Genomic DNA, 20,628 nt, shown 5'->3' on the forward strand with positions numbered 1-20,628 from the left:
AATGTAAAGGTTGATTATAATATAGCTATAGTAGCTGCTATAAGTTATACACACTATTGTCTCTGACACTAAAAACATAAGATATCAGACCATGGAAGAGTTATAAAACCATAGAATTTGCTGTGCATGAGTAGGAGAGAAAGTCTCACCCATGTCATGCCTAGTCTATTCGGTTGAAAGAGCAAAAATAAACTGTTATGTCAATTGAATAACAAGCTCCTTAATCAGACAATTTAATTAAACCATAGGCAGTGTAAAAAAAACAGCTTTGAAAGCCAGTTCTAAAAATATTTTCGTGGGCGACTTTCACTGCTGACATTCGAAACCGGAAGTTAGCGTCTCCACTTCCAGGAAGTTTAGCCAATATATTTTTTGTTGCCAGTGGGATTGCTGTAAAAATGGCGACGTCTCGTCGCTCTTCCCAGCAGCAAAAGCAGAGCATTTCCTCGCCACCTCGCAGTATTTCTCTTTCACTCACTCCTCCGGGGTCTCCCCCCGTTCCCTGTGGTGGCATAATTTCGGTGCTAGCGGGTGCTGAAGTAGACAGCGCCGGGGATCCAGAGTTAACTCCGGCCTCCCCCGATATCCCCGCCCCGGCCCTAAGCAGCAGCAACTCCACTACCACCGGGGGTAGCAGCAGCGCTGGCTCTAGTCCTGACTCAGGTAGCAATAGCAGCCCCGGGGGCAGCGACTGCGGGACTTTCAGAGAACTGTTTGAAGCCTGTCGTAATGGGGACGTATCGCGGGTGAAGAGGCTGGTGGATACGGTTAACGTGAATGCTAAGGACATGGCTGGGCGAAAATCCACTCCGCTACACTTCGCTGCAGGTAACGTGGATGGCGAATGTTCGCTACGAACTGGTTTGTTTAGCTAACATAGCTAGCCAACTAACGTTACTTGAGTAAATTGCTAACTAACTAGCTACATTTTCTTAGGCTAACTTCTGCAAGCTAAATTTCTCAGTTTGTTAGCTAACTAACGTTAGCCAACAAACTTCGCTTACTAGTTAAGTAACGTTAGGCTAGCTTGTCGAAAATGCCGAGCCAACTAGCCTACATTTTTGACTCGGGGAGGGGTTGGTAAGTAACTCAACTCCGCGATGATTCCATCCACGGAGTTAATCGCAGATTCGTTTTTTAAATGAACCACCGACTCGTTCGAGTCGATATGCACTAGATACTTAACAGAAAATGAAACTTATTGGATAAAACCTTAACCTGTACCAATGTTTGTTCTCTGTGGTTGCGTGCGTTTTCTTTATTTGCTGAAATCCAGAGTTTTTAATGAAACGTTAATCAAATACAACCACCGACTTTTTCTTTTTGGGATTCAATTGGCACATGTTCTGCGTTGCCACCTTTGAGAAAAAATATTCAGGAAACCGTCTAGTGGTTGTATATGTTAATATGCACGTGTTATTAAAAAGTGTTGCTTTAAGCAAACAAAGGAATGCTACAACAGAGGAAGATAGACCTTCTGTCCATCGTCTGCACCGACTCCAAGGAGTCAGAGGTTAATTAAAAAAACTTTAGTCTGTGCTCAACTCCGTTGATGAAGTCGTCGTGGAGTTGAGGTACTTTGCTAGAGGAGGGGGCACTGTATTAGCCAGCAAGTTGTAAGCAAAACACACAGGCCTTTCCAGGCAGAAAACATGGTACAAACATTATTGGTCACAGATAACAGCACAAAGGGCAAGAAGGTAGAGACAACAATACATCACGCAAAGCAACCACAACTGTCAGTAAGTGTCCATGATTGAGTCTTTGAATGAAGAGATTGAGATAAAACTGTCCAGTTTGAGCGTTTGTTGCAGCTGCAGCGAACTGAAAAGAGGAGCGACCCAGGGATGTGAATGTTTAAGGGACCTTTAACAGGGGCGGCAGGTAGCCTAGTGGTTAGAGCGTTGGACTAGTAACTGAAAGGTTGCAAGATCGAATCCCTGAGTTGTCAAGGTAAATATCTGTTGTTCTGCCCCTGAACAAGGCAGTTAACCCACTGTTCCTAGGCCGCCATTGAAAATAATTTGTTCTTAACTGACTTGACTAGTTAAATAAAGGTTAAAAAAACAGAATGTGACTGGCAGAACTGGTGTTGTATGTAGAGGATGAGGGCTGCAGTAGGTATCTCAGATGGGTGGGTGTAATTTGAGGAACATTCCAACAGGAATCTGTTCCAAAAACTTCGTAAATAACATGGTTGCCAACAATAAAAATAAGATACCGGGCTAGGGAGTGGGCTATTTTAATTACGTTTTTTTACTCGCCATGTTTATTTTGACAAATGTCTGTACTCACTCTGGTAGCCTATCGACAAACATTAAGAATAAGCTACATGGTGAGTTAATGCCTATTTGGTAGCTAGGTCGATTGATCATGTTACTTTGTATGCGTTGTTTGTTGGCAACCTTGTACTTTACGAAGTTTGTGGAACAGATTCCTGTTGGAATGTTCCACAAATTATACCCACCCATCTCAGATAGGGGGGAGTGAGGCCTAAGAGGGTTTTATAAATAAGCATCAACCACTGGGCCTTGCGATGGGTATACAGAGATGACCAATTTACAGAAGAGTATAAATTGCAGTGGTGTCCTATAAGGAGCATTGGTGGCAAATCTGATGGCTGAATGGTAAAGAACATCTAGCCGTTCGAGAGCACCCTTACCTGCCAATCTATACATTACGTCTCCGTAATCTAGCATGGGTAGGATGGTCATCTGAATCAGGGTTAGTTTGGCAGCTGTGGTGAAAGAGGAGTGATTACAATAGAGGAAACCAACTCTAGATTTAACTTTAGCCTGCAGCTAACCATACTGAGTTAATATATGTGATACACAACCAGTATGTCTTCTCATAAAAACCCCCGATGTTAAACAATGATTGCAGGTTGTGTCACTGTTTTAGAGACCCATTTGTGTATGGAGGAAAAACACTTTGCACAATCTTTCCACTTTTTAGGATTTGGGAGGAAGGATGTTGTGGAGCACCTCCTTCAGACAGGGGCCAACGTTCACGCCTGTGATGACGGAGGTTTGATCCCTTTGCATAACGCCTGCTCCTTTGGTCATGCTGAGGTGGTCAGCCTGCTCCTCTGTCAGGGTGCCGACCCAAACGCCCGGGACAACTGGAACTACACACCTCTCCACGAGGCTGCCATCAAGGGCAAAATAGACGTGTGCATCGGTAAGAAACATCTACGCGACATGCAACTTTTATGCTTACCTTGCATTTTGTGCTGACTTTACACACTTGAATCAGTTTTCTGTATGATAAAATAGTCCTTGCTATCTTTGAATGCAAATCTAAGGCTACTGTGTTATGAACAGCTTAATTAACAAATCAAATTCATTTATAAAGCCCTTCTTACATCAGCTGATATCTCAAAGTGCTGTACAGAAACCCAGCCTAAAACCCCAAACAGCAAGCAATGCAGGTGTAGAAGCACGGTGGCTAGGAAAAACTCCCTAGAAAGGCCAGAAACTAGGACGAAACCTAGAGGAACCATGAGGGGTGGCCAGTCCTCTTCTGACTGTGCCGGGTGGAGATTATAACAGAACATATAACAGCCTAACTGCTGTAGAAATTGATAGGAGAGGCTATGGTCTGTAGCTCTGCTGCTGCTTATTGTATCATCAAGTCTTACAATCAGGTTATTTTGCCATAAAACAAACATGTCACCCCTAGTGATCTCAACAGAATCACAACATCTCAATGACATAATGGCATTTTCTGACCAGCCCATAATGGTCTGGTCCTAACAGTCTCCCTGTCTCCAGGGAGAGAAACCTAACACCATTGAAAAGAACATCTGGCCAGATCAGTTTCTCGGGGCAGAAACTAGAGCCACAGTCCCCTCTCTGTCACTTACTTTGACCTACAGTGACTTTTCCACGTTTTCTTCCGTTACAGCCTTATAATAAAATGGATTAAATAAAAACAATTCCTCAGCAATCTACACAGAATACCCCATAATGACAAAGCGAAAACAGGTTTTTAGAAATATTAGCAAATGTATTAAAAAACAGAAATACCTTATTTACATACAGTGAGGGAAAAAAGTATTTGATCCCCTGCTGATTTGGTACGTTTGCCCACTGACAAAGAAATGATCAGTCTATAATTTTAATGGTAGGTTTATTTGAACAGTGAGAGACAGAATAACAACAAAAAAATCCAGAAAAACGCATGTCAAAAATGTTATAAAATTATTTGCATTTTAATGAGGGAAATAAGTATTTGACCCCTCTGCAAAACATGACTTAGTACTTGGTGGCAAAACCCTTGTTGGCAATCAGAGGTCAGACGTTTCTTGTAGTTGGCCACCAGGTTTGCACACATCTCAGGAGGGATTCTGTCCCACTCCTCTTTGCAGATCTTCTCCAAGACATTAAGTTTTCGAGGCTGACGTTTGGCAACTCGAACCTTCAGCTCCCTCCATAGATTTTCTATGGGATTAAGGTCTGGAGACTGGCTAGGCCACTCCAGGACCTTAATGTGCTTCTTCTTGAGCCACTCCTTTGTTGCCTTGGTCGTGTGTTTTGGTCATTGTCATGCTGGAATACCCATCCATGACCCATTTTCAATGCCCTGGCTGAGGGAAGGAGGTTCTCACCCAAGATTTGACGGTACATGGCCCCGTCCATCGTCCCTTTGATGCGGTGAAGTTGTCCTGTCCCCTTAGCAGAAAAACACCCCCAAAGCATAATGTTTCCACCTCCATGTTTGATGGTGGGGATGGTGTTCTTGGGGTCATAGGCAGCATTTCTCCTCCAAACACGGTGAGTTGAGTTGATGCCAAAGAGTTCCATTTTGGTATCATCTGACCACAACACTTTTACCCAGTTGTCCTGTGAATCATTCAGATGTTCATTGGCAAACTTCAGACGGGCACGTATATGTGCTTTCTTGAGCAGGGGGACCTTGCGGGCGCTGCATGATTTCAGTCCTTCCCGGCGTAGTGTGTTACCAATTGTTTTCTTGGTGACTATGGTCCCAGCTGCCTTGATCATTGACAAGATCCTCCCGTGTAGTTCAGGGCTGATTCCTCGCCGTTCTCATGATCATTGCAACTCCACGAGGTGAGATCTTGCATGGAGCCCCAGGCTGAGGGAGATTGACAATTCTTTTGTGTTTCTTCCATTTGCGAATAATCGCACCAACTGTTGTCACCTTCTCACCAAGCTGCTTGGCGATGGTCTTGTAGCCCATTCCAGCTTGTGTAGGTCCACAATCTTGTCCCTGACATCCTTGGAGAGCTCTTTGGTCTTGGCCATGGTGGCGAGTTTGGAATCTGATTGATTGCTTCTGTGGACAGGTGTCTTTTATACAGGTAACAAGCTGAGATTAGGAGCACTCCCTTTAAGAGTTTGCTCGTTACCTGTATAAAAGACACCTGGGAGCCAGAAATCTTTCTGATTGAGAGGGGGTCAAATACTTATTTCCCTCATTAAAATGCAAATCAATTTATAACATTTTTGACATGCGGTTTTCTGGATTTTGTTGTTGTTATTCTATCTCACTGTTCAAATAAACCTACCATTAAAATTATAGACTGATCATTTCTTTGTCAGTGTGCAAACGTACAAAATCAGCAGGGGATCAAATCCTTTTTTCCCTCACTGTAAGTATTCAGACCCTTTGCTATGAGACTCGAATTTCAGCTCAGGTGCATCCTATTTCTATTGATCATGCTTGATGTTTCTACGGCTTGATTGGAGTCCACCTGTGGTAAATTCAGTTGATTGGACATGATTTGGAAAGGCACACACCTGTCTAAAGTCCCACAGTTGACAGTGTATGTCATTGCAAAAACCAAGCCATAAAGTTGAAGGAATTGTCCGTAGACCTCCGAGACAGGATTGTGTCGAGGCACAGATCTGGGGAAGGTTACCAAAACATTTCTGCAGCATTGAAGGTCCCCAAGAACACTGTGGCCTCATCATTCTGAAATGGAAGAAGTTTCGAACTACCAAGACTCTTCCTAGAGCTGACCACCCGGTCAAATTGAGCAATTGGGGAAGAAGGGCCTTGGTCAGGGAGGTGACCATGAACCCGATGTTAACTCTGACAGAGCTCTAGAGTTCCTCTGTGGAGATGGGAGGATCTTCCAGAAGGACAACCATCTCTGCAGCGCTCTACCAGTAAGGCCTTTATGGTAAAGTGAAAAGACGGAAGCCACTAAAAGTCACATGATAGCCAGCTTGGAGTTTGCTAAAAGGCACCTAAAGATTGGCAGACCATGAGAAACAAGATTCTCTGGTCTGATGAAACCAAGATTGAACTCTTTGGCCTGAATGCCAAGCGTCACGTCTGGAGGAAACCTGTCACCATCCCTATGGTGAAGCATGGAGGTGGCAGCATCATGCTGTGGGGATGTATTTCAGTGGCAGGGACTGGGTGACTAGTCAGGATCGAGGCAAAGATGAACAGAGCAACATACAGAGAGATCCTTGATGAAAACCTGGTCCAGAGCTCTCAGAACCTCAGACTGGGATGAAGGTTCAAATTCCAACAGGACAACAACTCTAAGTGCACGACCAAGACAACGCAGGAGTTGCTGCGTCTGAATGTCCTTGAGTGGTCCAGCCAGAGCCCGGACTTGAAGCCAATCTAACATCTCTGGAGAGACATGAAAATAGCTGTGCAGCAACGCTCCCCATCCAACCTGACAGAGCTTGAGAGGATCTGCAGAGAAGAATGGGAGAAACTCCCCAAATACAGATGTGCCAAGCTTGTAGCGTCATACCCAAGAAGACTCGATGCTGTAATCGCTGCCAGAGGTGCTTCAACAAAGTATTGAGTAAAGGGTCTCAATACTTATGTAAATGTGATATTTCTGTTTTTTATTTTAATAAATTAGCGCCAAAAAATGCCTGTTTTTGCTTTGTAGTTATGGGGTAGTGTGTGTAGATGAGGAAAAATAGTTTATCAAATCAAGTTTAGAATAATGCTGTAACGTAAGAATGTGGAAAAAGTCAAGGGGTTCGAATACTTTCCAAAGGCACTGTATATATTGGCAAGAGAGTTTATTTTCTCCCATTGCTGTAATGGAATTATCCCCGCATTGACCAAGAGTTGAGACACGAGTTGTCTATACGCCTTCAGAGCAGTCTGCTTTTTAGCATCTGGTTCTTTGAATTATGCTTGACTACTATATTTGTTGGCTCTTGAGAATGCAGCTGGTTTCTTGTTGCAGTCTCTGCTGTGAAATGCGCATCGTGGCACAGGGATGAGCACGTTATTCTCTCTGGTGGGTAATGATCTGAATTAAGTTGATGTAGCTTACTCTGATTAAGACTTCCTCTTGACTTTGATTGTGTCTGTTGTCTCCCCAGACACTTATTATTGAGGAGAATATTTGAAAACCTCACTAACCAAGTTTCCATCCACAATTGTTATGCAAGCAAAGTGATCTTGATGCTCCTTTCATATATATATACATACATACATACATACATACATACATACATACATACATACATACATACATTCAGTTGAAGTCGGAAGTTTACATAAACTTGTGTTGGAGTCATTAACCTCTCTGGGGTATGTGGGATGCTAGCGTCCCACCTGCGGGACACACTCGCCAACAGCCAGTGAAATAGCAGGGCGCCAAATTCAAAACAACAAAAATCTCATAATTCAAATTTCTCAAACATACAACTATTATATCCCATTTTAAAGATACACTTATCGTTAATCCAACCACACTGTCCGATTTCAAAAAGGCTTTACGGCGAAAGCATAACATTAGATTATGTTAGGACAGCACCTAGACAAGAAAAACCACACAGCCATTTTCCAAGCAAGGAGAGGCGTCACAAAAATACAGTTAAAATTAATCACTAACCTTTGATGATCTTCATCAGATGGCACTCATAGGACTTCATGTTACACAATACATGTATGTTTTGTTTCGATAAAGTTCATATTTATATCCAAAAACCCCATTTTACATTGGCGTGTAATGTTCAGAAATGTTTTGCCTCCCAAAACTTTGTGTGAACGAGCACATCAATTTACAGAAATACTCATCATAAATTTTGATAAAATATACAACTGTTATTCAAAGAATTATAGATACACTTCTCCTTAATGCAACCGCTGTGTCAGAATTTTTTTTAAACGGCGAAAGCAAACTAATCTGAGTACGGCGCTCAGGCACAAAAAGAAGCCATACAGATACCTGCCATTTTGGAGTCAACAGAAGTCACAAATAACATTATAAATATTCACTTACCTTTGATGATCTTCATCGGAATGCACTCCCAGGGATCCCAGTTCCAGAATAAATGTTTGTTTTGTTCAATGAAGTCCATATATATGTCCAAATACCTCCTTTTTGTTCGCGTGTTCGGTCGAGTACTCCAAATGCGCTGTGCTCGCGCAGTAAGTTCAGACGAAAAGTCTAAAAAGTTATATTACAGTTCGTAGAAACATGTCAAACGATGTATAGAATCAATCTTTAGGATGTTTTTATCATAAATCTTCCATAATATTCCAACCGGACGATTCCTTTGTCTTCAGAAATGAAAAGGAACACACTTCCTGGTATGATTTTTTCTCAGGTTTTTGCCTGCCATATGAGTTCTGTTATACTCATAGACATCATTCAAACATTTTTAGAAACTTCAGAGTGTTTTCTATCCAAATCTACTGGTAATATGCATATCCTACCTTCTGGGCCTGAGTAGCAGGCAGTTTACTACGGCACGCTTTTCATCCGGACGTCAAAATACTGCCCCCTACCCCGATGAAGTTAACTCGTTTTTCAACCACTCCACAAATTTCTTGTTAACAAACTATAGTTTTGGCAAGTCAGTTAGGACATTGACTTTGTGCATGACACAAGTCATTTTTCCAACAATTGTTTCCAGACAGATGATTTCACTTATAATTCACTATCACAATTCCAGTGGGTCAGAAGCTTACATAAACTAAGTTGACTGTGCCTTTAAACAGCTTTGGAAAATTACAGAAAATTACGTCATGGCTTTAGAAGCTTCTGATAGGCTAATTGACATCATCTGAGTCAATTGGAGGCGTACCTGTGGATGTATTTCAAGGTCTACCTTCAAACTCAGTTCCTCTTTACTTGACATCATGGGAAAATCAAAAGAAATCAGCCAAGACCTCAGAAAAATAATTGTAGACTTCCACAAGTCTGGTTCATCATTTGGGAGCAATTTCCAAACACCTGAAGGTACCACGTTCATCTGTACAAACAATAGTACGCAAGTATTAACACCATGGGACCGCGCAGCCGTCATACCGCTCAGGAAGGAGACGCGTTCTGTCTCCTGGAGATTAAATCAATCCCAGAACAACAGCAAAGGACCTTGTGAAGATGCTGGAGGAAACGGGTACAAAATAATTTAAATCCACAGTAAAACAAGTCTTATATCGACATAACCTGAATGACCGCTCAGCAAGGAAGAAGCCACTGCTCCAAAACCGCCATAAAAAAGCCTTTGTACTTTTTGGAGAAATGTCCTCTGGTCTGATGAAACAAAAATATAACTTTTTTTGCCATAATGACCATCATCATGTTTGGAGGAAAAAGGGGGAGGCTTGCAAGCCGAGGACCACCATCCCAACTGTGAAGCAGATGGGTGGCAGCAGCATCATGTTGTGGGGGTGCTTTGCTGCAGGAGGGACTGGTGCACTTCACAAAATAGATGGTATCATGAGGGAGGACAATTGTGGATATTTTGAAGCAACATCTCAAGACATCAGTCAGGAAGTTAAAGCTTGGTCGCAAATGGGTTTTCCAAATGGGCAATGGCCCCAAGCGTACTTCCAAAGCTGTGGCAAAATGGCTTAAGGACAACAAAGTCAAGGTATTGGAGTGGCCATCACAAAGCCCTGACCTCAATCCTATAGAAAATTTGTGGGCAGAACTGAAAAAGCGTGTGCGAGCAAGGAGGCCTACAAATGTGACTGTTACACCAGCTCTGTCAGGAGGAATGGGCCAAAATTCACCCAACTTATTGTGGGAAGCTTGTGGAAGGCTACCCAAAATGTTTGACCCAAGTTAAACAATTTGAAAGCAATGGTAGCAAATACTAATTGAGTGCATGTAAACTTGTTACCCACTGCGAATGTGATGAAAGACTTAAACGCTTAAATAAATCATTCTCTCTCCTATTATTCTGACATTTCACATTCTTAGGCTCACCACTTTATTTTAACTGACCTAAGGCAGGGAATTTTTACTAGGATTAAATGTCAGGAATTGTTAAACTGAGCTTAAATGTATTTGGCTAAGGTCTATGTAAACTTCAGATCTCAACTGAATATTGAGGGTCTGATTCTGATGACATGATGATCGATGTGTGACTGCCATTTGACAATAAAAAATTATCCATAATGTCATCATGTAGACTAGCATACCCACACAGCATCTGCAAGCTGTTGGCTTGAGCGACGTACCAAGACCAGAGTAGGCACATTATTATTATTATTATTATTATTATTATTATTAGAATTATTTTGTAAAACTTTTTTTAGTGTGTAGAGCAGCTTTAATATTGCAGATTGATAAATTGTCGATTCTATGTAATTGTCTGACTAATTTCCATTCCCCCATATGTATTTTTTTGTAAATATATACACTGCCGTTCAAAAGTTCGGGGTCACTTAGAAATGTCCTTGTTTTTTGAAAGAATAGCAAAAAAAATGGTCCATTAAAATAACATCAAATTGATCATAAATACAGTGTAGACATTGTTAATGTTGTAAATGACTATTGTAGATGGAAACGTCTGATTTTCAATGGAATATCTACATAGGTGTATGGAGGCCCATTGTCAGCAACCATCACTTCTGTGTTCCAATGGCACGTTATGTTAGCTAATCCAAGTTTATCATTTTAAAAGGCTAATTGATCATTAGAAAACCCTTTGGCAATTATGTTAGCACAGCTGAAAACTGTTGTACTGATTAAAGAAGCAATATAACTGGCCTTTAGACTAGTTGAGTATCTGTAGCATCCGCATTTGTGGATTCGATAACAGGCTCAAAATGGCCAGAAACAAAGTACTTTCTTCTGAAACTCGTCAGTCTATTCTTGTTCTGAGAAATGAAGGCTATTCCATGCGAGAAATTGTCAATAAACTGAAGATCTCGTACAACGCTATGTACTACTCCCTTCACAGAACAGCGCAAGCTGGCTCTGACCAGAATAGAGGAGTGGTAGGCCCCGGTGCACAACTGAGCAAGAGGACAAGTACGTTGGAGCGGCAGGTAGCCTAGTGGTTAGAGCGTTGGGCTAGTAACCAAAAGGTTGCTAGATTGAATCCCCATGCTGAGATGGTACAAATCTGTCGTTCTGCCTCTGAACACGGCACTTAACCCACTGTTCCTAGGCCGTCATTGTAAATAAGAATTTGTTCTGAACTGACTTGCCTAGTTAAATAAAGGTTAAATTAAAAATGAGTGTCTAGTTTGAGGAACAGATGCCTCAAGTCCTAAATCAGTCTGAACGTCAACTCCGGGTTGCCTCTTCACCAGTTCAGACAGTTCCTTCCTTTCTCCGTATTCCACTTGCGTCTTCCATTTTTGCAGTAATGCTGCAATTAGTTGGTTGTAATTTAGTTTCCGTGTGTGATTTAACTCCACCAACCCTATTCATGATATAATTTACAAAGATTATACCGTTTTCACCATAATATTGGTTGTCATATTTGTTCTGCCTTTTCTGGTGGATTAACTGAAATTGCAAGTAACTTTCTATGGTTTGTTTTAAAAATAGCAATATTTTGGAGATTATTTATATAATAACTAAAAGTGTGAGGTTGTAATCTGGATAAAGGGAAATTGGGTGAGCCATTCTTACTAATCTGCTAGAGAACCAGTTCAGATTTAAGTATAGCTTTTGCATGACTGAAGCCTTTAGTAAGAGGTCTAATGCTTTAATACTTAATGATTTCTGCCCTCCGAATTCATATTCAGGAAATAAATATAGAGTAGGCACATTTGCTATTTAACGCAACAGTTTTGGTGAAAAGAAATCTAGGTTAGAGTTAAATGTGATGGAAGCGCACTGGGCTTTAGATTTTTGTCTGGTACATGAAAAGTTAAGCAAAATAAGAACATTTTGTGTGCACTGTCATTTGGTGGAAACAAACTGGTGGGGAAAATGAACATATTTTTTAATATTCACAAGTCTGTCGCCAATTGGATGGAAATCTAGCTACACAGATTGTTGGTTTGTGAGCTGCTGTTCTTCAGAACTGGGCATGTAAGGAGATATTCACTCATGCTTTTTGCTTGTCTCAGATATTATATACATCTTTTTGTGTGTTATGTTTATGTTGAATGAAAATAATTCCAGAAGAAATGAAACAGTAACCATTAAGTGACTTTAGCCTAATTTCAGCAGTGCCAGTTCATTAACATAAAACACTCACTCTGCTCATCTCATGCCAGAATGTAATTACTACACACATTTCTCACTCTCACAGAGACTAATAACATTTGGACAGGCTCCCATTCACTAGTGATGGTGGGGGGGATCGATAGTTACATACCACAATATTATTTTGGACGATATTATACTGAAAAAAATATAAACGCAACATGTAAAGTGAGCTGAAATAAAATATCTCCGAAATTTTCCATATGCACAAAAAGTGTATTTCTCTCAAATTTTCTGCAGAAATTTGTTTACATCCCTGTTAGTGAGCATTTCTCCTTTGCCAAGATAATCCATCCACCTGACAGGTGTGGCATATCAAGAAGCTGATTAAACAGCATGATCATTACACAGGTGCACCTTGTGTTTGGGACAATAAAAGGCCACTCTAAAATGTGCAGTTTTGTCAAACAACATATTACCACAGATGTCTCAAGTTTTGAGGGAGCATGCAATTGGCATGCTGACTGGAGGAATGTCTACCAGAGCTCTTGCCATCTAATTTAATGTTAATTTCTCTGCCACAATCCGCCTCCAACATCGTTTTAGAGAATTTGGCAGTACGTCCAACCGGCCTCAAAACCGCAGACCACGTGTAACCTCTCCAGCCCAGGACCTCCACATCTGGCTTGTTCGCCTGCGGGATCATCTGAGACCAGCCACACAGACAGCTGATGTATCTGTGGGTTTGCACAACTAAGGCTGTGTCGGTCATGACAGCCGGTGATTTTCAAGCAATTAACTGTCGGTCTCACGGTAATTGACTGTTAATTAACATAAAGACATTTAGCATCTCCTGGCTTCCACACACAGCCTACAAGCCACTGATGCAGACCTTTGGAACATCTACATTTTAAAAAGTCTAATAAATCCATATAATATAGCCTACACCTTCACAATAAATCATTCATTTATTTTAGACGGGTCTAAAGAAGCATGATATGAAGAAAATTTAGTCTATTTCAGCAGAAGAGAATTGTATACTCTTGAGTTGTCCTAATGTTAGGTCCTGATCTGGCTATGCCAAATGGCTGTGGGCTACACTATTTAATTTAGCAGACAAGATTTGCTTAGAATTATTTTATAGTATAAAGAATACAATTGAACAAAGTGGAAATAAAACAATTTGAGAGTGCGCACATTCTGTGTTGAGCGGTTAATAAAGAAATATGTACTCCTATATGCTTAATTTAGAGTTATTAATGTAACTTTTGTTCTACAAATGTTGGGCTATATGTTTTGATATTTAATACAATTTGACAAGCACTTGATAATGCCTCGAATTTCACGGCGGCATCCCCTTTGTGGCCGTAATGCACCTTGGTCTGGAGTTCTGCGATGTGGCCTTCTCCCTGAGTGCTGCCCGCTCCGAGCATCTCTCACTCACATGGCTCCCCATCACGTGATCGGGCCTTTCATACAGGCTACAAGTGAAGACGGACACATCGTGGATGCAACTGAGCGGGTCCTTATCCAATTCCGAGGTGCATATTGAAGATATTGGAAGGACTGTCCACATTTAACTTTTCTTCAGCCAACAAAATGAGTAGGCTTAACGAATAGCAAAAGCACTAGCCTATGTCAACCTGCTATCCCCCATAGTGCAAAAGTTGACCAATTCTGTGCAAAAAATTACTATTCCAAACATAGTCTGGGACAGTTGTGGAATGCAATAGATCCTAAATTAATACACCTTTTTTTACGCAATATGGCTGACGCAACAGATCAGAATGTTTAGCTTAAAATATTAATGAACTATTAAGCTATTTCTTCCATGATAAGCGCAGCAATGCACACATGGTAGTAGGCTATAAGCGCAAATGTTCCATTTAGTGGGAAAAGACCATTATCATAAGTGACCGCAAATGCGATTATGCATGTAATGCTTTTATTATAAAGATGCATTTTTATGGAGAAAATGATCTTCCCCAAACTTGAAACTCACACGCTGCTTATGTATGCAAGTAAGGCTCTACACACCTTGTAAAGCGGATTAATGTGCTTCATTTTAATAAGTTATTTGGCCACTTTAGTTGTCATACAAACCTTATCTAAACATATAAGCCTATGGGCTAGGCTGCAAGAGTTGTGCGACTGATTTGAAAAAGTCGGCAAAAAAAGGAATTGTTTCTTGCCTTGTGCTGGGCATCATTCACCAGTGATAGGCTAATATTGTTACCCATCAGACTATTCTTGATTTAATCTTGTTTTTACATATATTATTTAGAATATGTGTGAAATTTGTTTTGATTTAGAATGGACCATTATGCACTTGTCTCGAAACGGGGGCAGCGGAAAAAATACATGTCATCTATGCACTTAAATAGCGAATGGAGGACACCTTTCCGTGGTTAATTTTCATGCCAGCCAGGTAGGCTATACTCCTGTTGTAAATATAAGCGATGTGCTAAATATTAGGAAAGTTGAGAAATAAATATAGTAGGCCTGGCCTATGATGGGATCCTCTTCTTTTGAATATCGACCATCACTTCTCGCGCAGTTGCATAGCCTATGGAAATGTTGCGCAACATGAGCTCATGGGCTCTCATGAAGTGTTTGGTTAGATTTTTGATTACGTTTGCATTGTCAGAGTGATTTAGAGGGACAATAGAGTGCTTGAGTACCAGGCAGTTAGCAAGATTGGTAGGCTACTAATGACCATCACTTGGAGAAGCCTAATTACCGTGACTAAACGGTCACTTGGAATTGAACTGCCTTCATGACTCATGACCGCCGGTGTTGCGTTAATACGGGATACCGCAATAGCCCTATGCACGTCCAAAGAATTTCTACGCACACTGTCAGAAACCGTCTCAGGGAAGCTCACCTGCGTGCTCGTCGTCTTCACCAGGCTCTTGACCAGACTGCAGTTCGGTGTTGGAACTAACTTCAGTGGGGAAATGCTCACCTTTTGATGGCCACTGGCACGTTGGAGAATTGTACCGGGCAGATGGCAGACGGCGTGTATGGAGTTGTGTGGGCTAACATAACTCAATAAAATCATAGTATGGAATCCTATTATGTATAGAATCGCAATACACATCGCGTCAGCACCTAAGTATCAGGATGATATGATCAGGCCCCCCTCCATCCTCTCCATCTTGTCAGCTAGCTCTGTTACTCCACAGTGGCGGGTGTTTGTATGCTGAGCACTCTCCCGCCCTCTCGTTTATCATTGTTGTAGGTGTTATTGGCCATGTTAGCCAGCTGCACGCGCAGCACCATGGGAACAGGGTGAGCGACGATGGCAAGGCAAAGGGCTCATCTACTCAAGCTTTGGGAGTGTCTCTCTTTGGTGTGTATGTGTAGGGAGGGTGGGTGGAGGTCACTAAAGTATCTTGTGTGGGTTTACATTATGAGGGGGAAGGAGGGGTTGTTGCTGTACAGGAACAGCTGAGCTCCCTCTCTCGCTCTCGCTCATGTGTGACAGATAGATAGATATGCAGGCAAGCTGTCAGAGGAGCACCTGCGAATCTTAATCACCCCGTCGCCATCATTTACGCCTTGACACGACACCAAGCCCCCTCCACACTGCCCTATCCCTCTCTCCACTGCCCCCTCCACCAGCACGGCCACCCCTCCATCAGACTCCCACTGACTGCCTGTCATACCTCGGCTCTCTGCTCTGCCTCCAGCTAACGCAGCAGCGTATGAGAGCCTACCTGCATATTAATCTCTGTTACAGGACTGAGACTGCTGCTATAGCCCAGCGTATATCTATTTTACAGAGGGCTCCTTTTCATTGGATTTGTTCACTCTTTCTTCCACCAAGGCTTTCTCTTTAGTGTCTCCCTGCTCCTTTAGTTACCAGGCTAGTAGGACAGGAGTGGATGTGGAAGACAATGTGATTTGGTGCAGAGCTAAATCACATTTGTGTTGAGGAATGGGTGAGTTAACGTGTGGTGTGCGTCACCGACGTGGAAGGAGAGAGAGAGAGAGGCAGGCAGGCAGACACAGACATGGGCTCCCATTTAGCCAAGTGATCATCCGAGGGGCGATGTTGAGAAAAGCTGCTGCTCGCTTGACTGAATACGTATGATGACAAATGGCTCTGAAAGCAAGCACCCTCACCCTGTTCTGCTGTGTATAAAAGGGGTTTGCGATTTGAGAGGTGCCATCCAGATTGAGTAGGAGTTGTCTTTAACCGACCCTCTTGTGTTTTCCTCTCCCGACCTTCCCCCATTGACGCTTTCTTTCTTTCATTCTCCTGCTCCCTGATTTGAGTGCAGAGCAGCTCTCTGCCTCTCTCCCTTTGTGTGTCTTCTGTGTGTATTGTTCAGTGTGTAAACCTTGGTAGTACATAGAGCGGTGTGTGAAGTGAAGAATGACTGAAGCGTAGTAGTGTTGCAGGATGTGATTGGTAGTGTGCGCGTGTGTGTGTGTGTTTGGGGATAGAGCTGAGAGTTCGGGGCCGCTGGTCTCCTTACGAGCGAGCCCTCTGCTGTTCATCCACTCAGACAATCACTCATCTGGGGGAGATTAAAACGCTGCACCCTGGGAAACATGTCCTTTTTTCCCCCCATCTCTCTTCTTTCCCCTCCCTTACTCTGTCTCTAACCCTCTGCTCTTTTATTGTCACGCTCGCTCGCTCTCTCTCTCATTCCCTCTCCCTCCCTGGGCTAGAGAGAGAAAGGCTAGGCAGGCAGGCGGGCTTTGATATTCTGCTCTCATACCTGTGCTGGAGTCACATGGTAGTGCCCGAGTCCTCCTGCCTGTTTTTCTAATATGGCTTTTTCCCCTCCTCACCTCCGCCGCAGCATTCAGTTTGGGCTGTTGTTTTTTTCCCCTCTTGCTGCCTGCTGTCGCTCCGGTCCTCCGTTCTCACGACGCACCGCTGGTGTGCCATGTATGTTTATGTCGGCAGCATGCCGCGGAGCCAGAGAGTGCTAGCGGGCAGCAGTGGCGGCAGCGCTAGTCCTGGTGTTAGCAGCGGCGGTCTGTGTCTGTCCCTGCCTGAGCTCAGCTACTGTCTGTGTTTCCCCTGTACAGTGCTGCTCCAGCATGGAGCCGACCCCAACATTCGCAACACCGACGGCAAGAGTGCCCTGGACCTTGCCGACTCATCTGCCAAGGCTGTGCTCACTGGTAAGTGATGAGCGATTATTATGTATTTAAATTTTTTTTACCTCTTCCTCCCTCTTTCTTTCTCTCAGGTTACCTCTATCACTCTCTCTCTACCTCTACTGCACTTTTTCGCTCTACCTCTCTCGTGCTCTCTACCTCTACCACTCTATTTCTCTTTATATCTGCCACTCTCTCTTTGTGTCTACATACCTTCACCTCTAGCAGTCTCTCTACCCCTCTCTCTCTCTACCACTCTTTCTCTACCACTCTCTTTTCCTACGTACCTGACCTCTTGCGCCTCACCTCTACTTCCATCGCTCCTCTCTCTCTCCCAGAGATAAGTTGTCGAACTGCGACTGATCCTCCACTTGTATCCACACTACTCTATCCCTCATCCTCTTCTATGGTCTTGTCTGTTGATTGTGTGTGTGAGTTGGTTGTGATTTTCTCTCTCTCTCTCCTTTAAGCAGTCAGACAAATCCATAATTAGGCTGTTCCGTTGTGTTTCTGTTGTTTCACGCTCTCTGCGTTCACGCGGTTTCATCATATTCCCTGGCTGGTAGATAAATTAAAGAGCGATACAGAGCGGAGAACTGTCCTAAAAGGCTTTCCCTCCCACCTTGTAAACATAAATCACAGAGAGGATGTTATTTGTCTGGAATATTTGTATGTGATGCAAACGTGAACTGATTTTGATAACAGTATTCAACAACAACAACGTTCACATGATACGAGAGCAGACAGGACTATTACACACTCAGAAAGTCTTTAGTACATTGGAGTGTAACGCGCAAGAAGCGCAACCCACTGTTTACTGTTGCCTATTTGTCCTCTGTTGCTGAATATGACCGTGACAAAAACTTCAGCTCATTGATTGCTGTGTGTAGACCGCACTATTAAGCCGTGTGTGTGTGTGTGTTTAGATTTCTTGGAGATGAATGTATAATGATGCCAATACACCATCTTAATTATACCACCTGCTAGGACTTTTGTTTTGAGATACTGTCAGTGAACTGATGTGATCCAGGTAGAAAATGCCCGTCACTGTCACACTAAAACTCTGGCCTTGTAGTATCATGACCCGGCTATCAACAATCACCAGACGACTTTCATGGTTTGAGAAAGAGCAGCCGAGAGGACTGTACTGTCTGTATAAATAGTGTAGCAGCGAGAGAGGAGAACTCCTCCAGTCACTGGAGTACTCCAGATAATTGTTACATATCGACTTTTCTTATCTCTCTCTGCACTTTGCGCCAGCACTCTGTCCGACCCTCATGCTGCTCATGGCCCCGACTCTCTCTCCCAGAGCAAAGCTAAGTGTTCACACACGCACATACTAGGGAAGGGGTTTTTAAACAATTTTACTATTCAAATAGTATCATGAATTTTTGCCCTAAGTCCGGATATTTGAAATACATGATTTTCTTTATTAAACGTAGTTTGTTTTGTTACATTTATTTATTTAAACCTGATCACTGCTGCGTGAGGGAGAGAGGCTGGTACTCTATTGCTGCAGCTGTAAAGGGGCTTGGAGCGAGCAGACGGAGGGAGAGGGAGTGTCACTGTAGCCACGGCAACTCGGCTACAGCCAAGACAAGCTAACTTGTAGCAGCCACAATGTTATTTATCATCACATATAACAGTGCCTGTCTTGACTGAAGTAGCCTAGAGAGAGGCTGGACAATAGAACGAGTTAAAATTGACCCAAGTCAGAAAAACAGCAAAAGAACATTGGCTAAGCTGGAACACTAGCGTGAGCCCATAGCAAATGAATGGAATCGAACGTTCGCGGAGCCTGTTTTGACTGGATTGATGCTTAGAATTCCATTTCGCCTAAAATGTAGCCCTTTTTTATTTTACCACTACAATCTGTTCGTCGGACAAAACTGGAAAACAATTACTTGTGTAGAAAGTAAACATCTGCACCTCGATGGTGTCAACTATGCTTATGTCTGCGTAATGAAAGTAGGGGGAAAAATGTAAACTTCTGACTATTTCTAGTCTAGTGATGGATGACAAAAGAGCTCGCTGCCCAGACATACATAATTACAAAGAGGAGGTTCTCCTGATTGAAATGGTGACCAACTTGAAAAAATCGAAATATACGCATGGTGAGATATTTGGCGAAATAGACAGACATTACTATATTTCCCCTATAGGAATCAATAGGACGACCTCAGAGTTCCATGAGTATTTTTTTGTTTGCATTTGAACTTTTAACAACGTGAGCAGGTCTCATTGCCAACAATAGCGAACCATTGTGACGTAAAACAATAAGCTGGGAATAGAACGTTCGGAAGGCGAGTTGGTGCCACGATGCTCAATAGAACTAATAGGAGCTAGCAGAGTGAAAAATGACCTAAAGTAAGGCCTGTTTTTTCGTGATTACTTCAAAATGACGACAAGCAGCTTGGAAATATGGTCATATTATGAAACTGGGCTCCACGGCGGATGCGATGAACTAGTTTCTATCAGAAAAAAGCAATGTTTAAAATGTCATCTGTCCAGCCTACTAGAGAAGCTAGCTAAGCTAGCTAGCTGTAGCTAGCTAGGATAATTGAGGCTACCTCCCCAACCCCATTCAGATAAAACAACAATCTACCTTTTGGTTGCTTGTTGTGGCCTACTACTTCTCAATTCGCTAACATTTTAATTCTGTAACTTTATTCCATCATGCATTGCGTTAGTGAACTCTCACTCCACTTGCTACACATTGAGCCTCTTTGCCACTTTGATTGGCCAACAAAAACAAGCTACACGTGTTAAAATAGGCTTTTTTTTTCTCACAAAAATGTATACTCACACAAGTATTCAAATACTAATGTTCATTTGGGTATTAGAATAAACGCCACACACTTCTTTTTCTATCCTCGTGGGGACCTAAATTTGATTTCCAAAAATCAAATTTTTCCTCACTTAAACCCAACCCCTAACCCTAATTGTAACCCTTAACCTAACCCCTAAGCTTAAAATAGCTTTTGTCCTCGCGGGTGCATAGGAAATGTCCCCACAACGGAGATTTTCCTTGTTTTACTATCCTTGTGGTGACTTTTGGGGATTTCAGGTCCCCACGAGGACAGAAGAACAAGACACACACACAGTTTCTCTCTCTGAGATAACAGTCCTATAGTTTCTCTATCTTGAAAATGGAG

At 42.5% G+C, this 20,628-nt stretch overlaps 1 protein-coding gene across 2 annotated transcripts in view; it reads left to right on the forward strand.

Moving 5' to 3' along the window:
• Positions 1–365: 365 nt before the first annotated feature.
• The window catches only part of LOC115159314 (poly [ADP-ribose] polymerase tankyrase-2), a 117,845-nt gene continuing 97,582 nt past the window's right edge, over positions 366–20,628 (forward strand). For both annotated transcript variants that reach the window (XM_029708891.1, XM_029708892.1), the window contains exons 1-3: positions 366–828; positions 2,956–3,180; positions 17,402–17,497. In XM_029708891.1, the coding sequence (XP_029564751.1) occupies positions 399–828; positions 2,956–3,180; positions 17,402–17,497 (751 nt within the window). In that variant the 5' untranslated portion in view covers positions 366–398. The remainder of the gene's footprint in view (positions 829–2,955; positions 3,181–17,401; positions 17,498–20,628) is intronic.

This window comes from Salmo trutta, chromosome 23, assembly GCF_901001165.1.
Source record: "Salmo trutta chromosome 23, fSalTru1.1, whole genome shotgun sequence".
In the NCBI taxonomy this organism is placed as follows: domain Eukaryota; kingdom Metazoa; phylum Chordata; class Actinopteri; order Salmoniformes; family Salmonidae; genus Salmo; species Salmo trutta.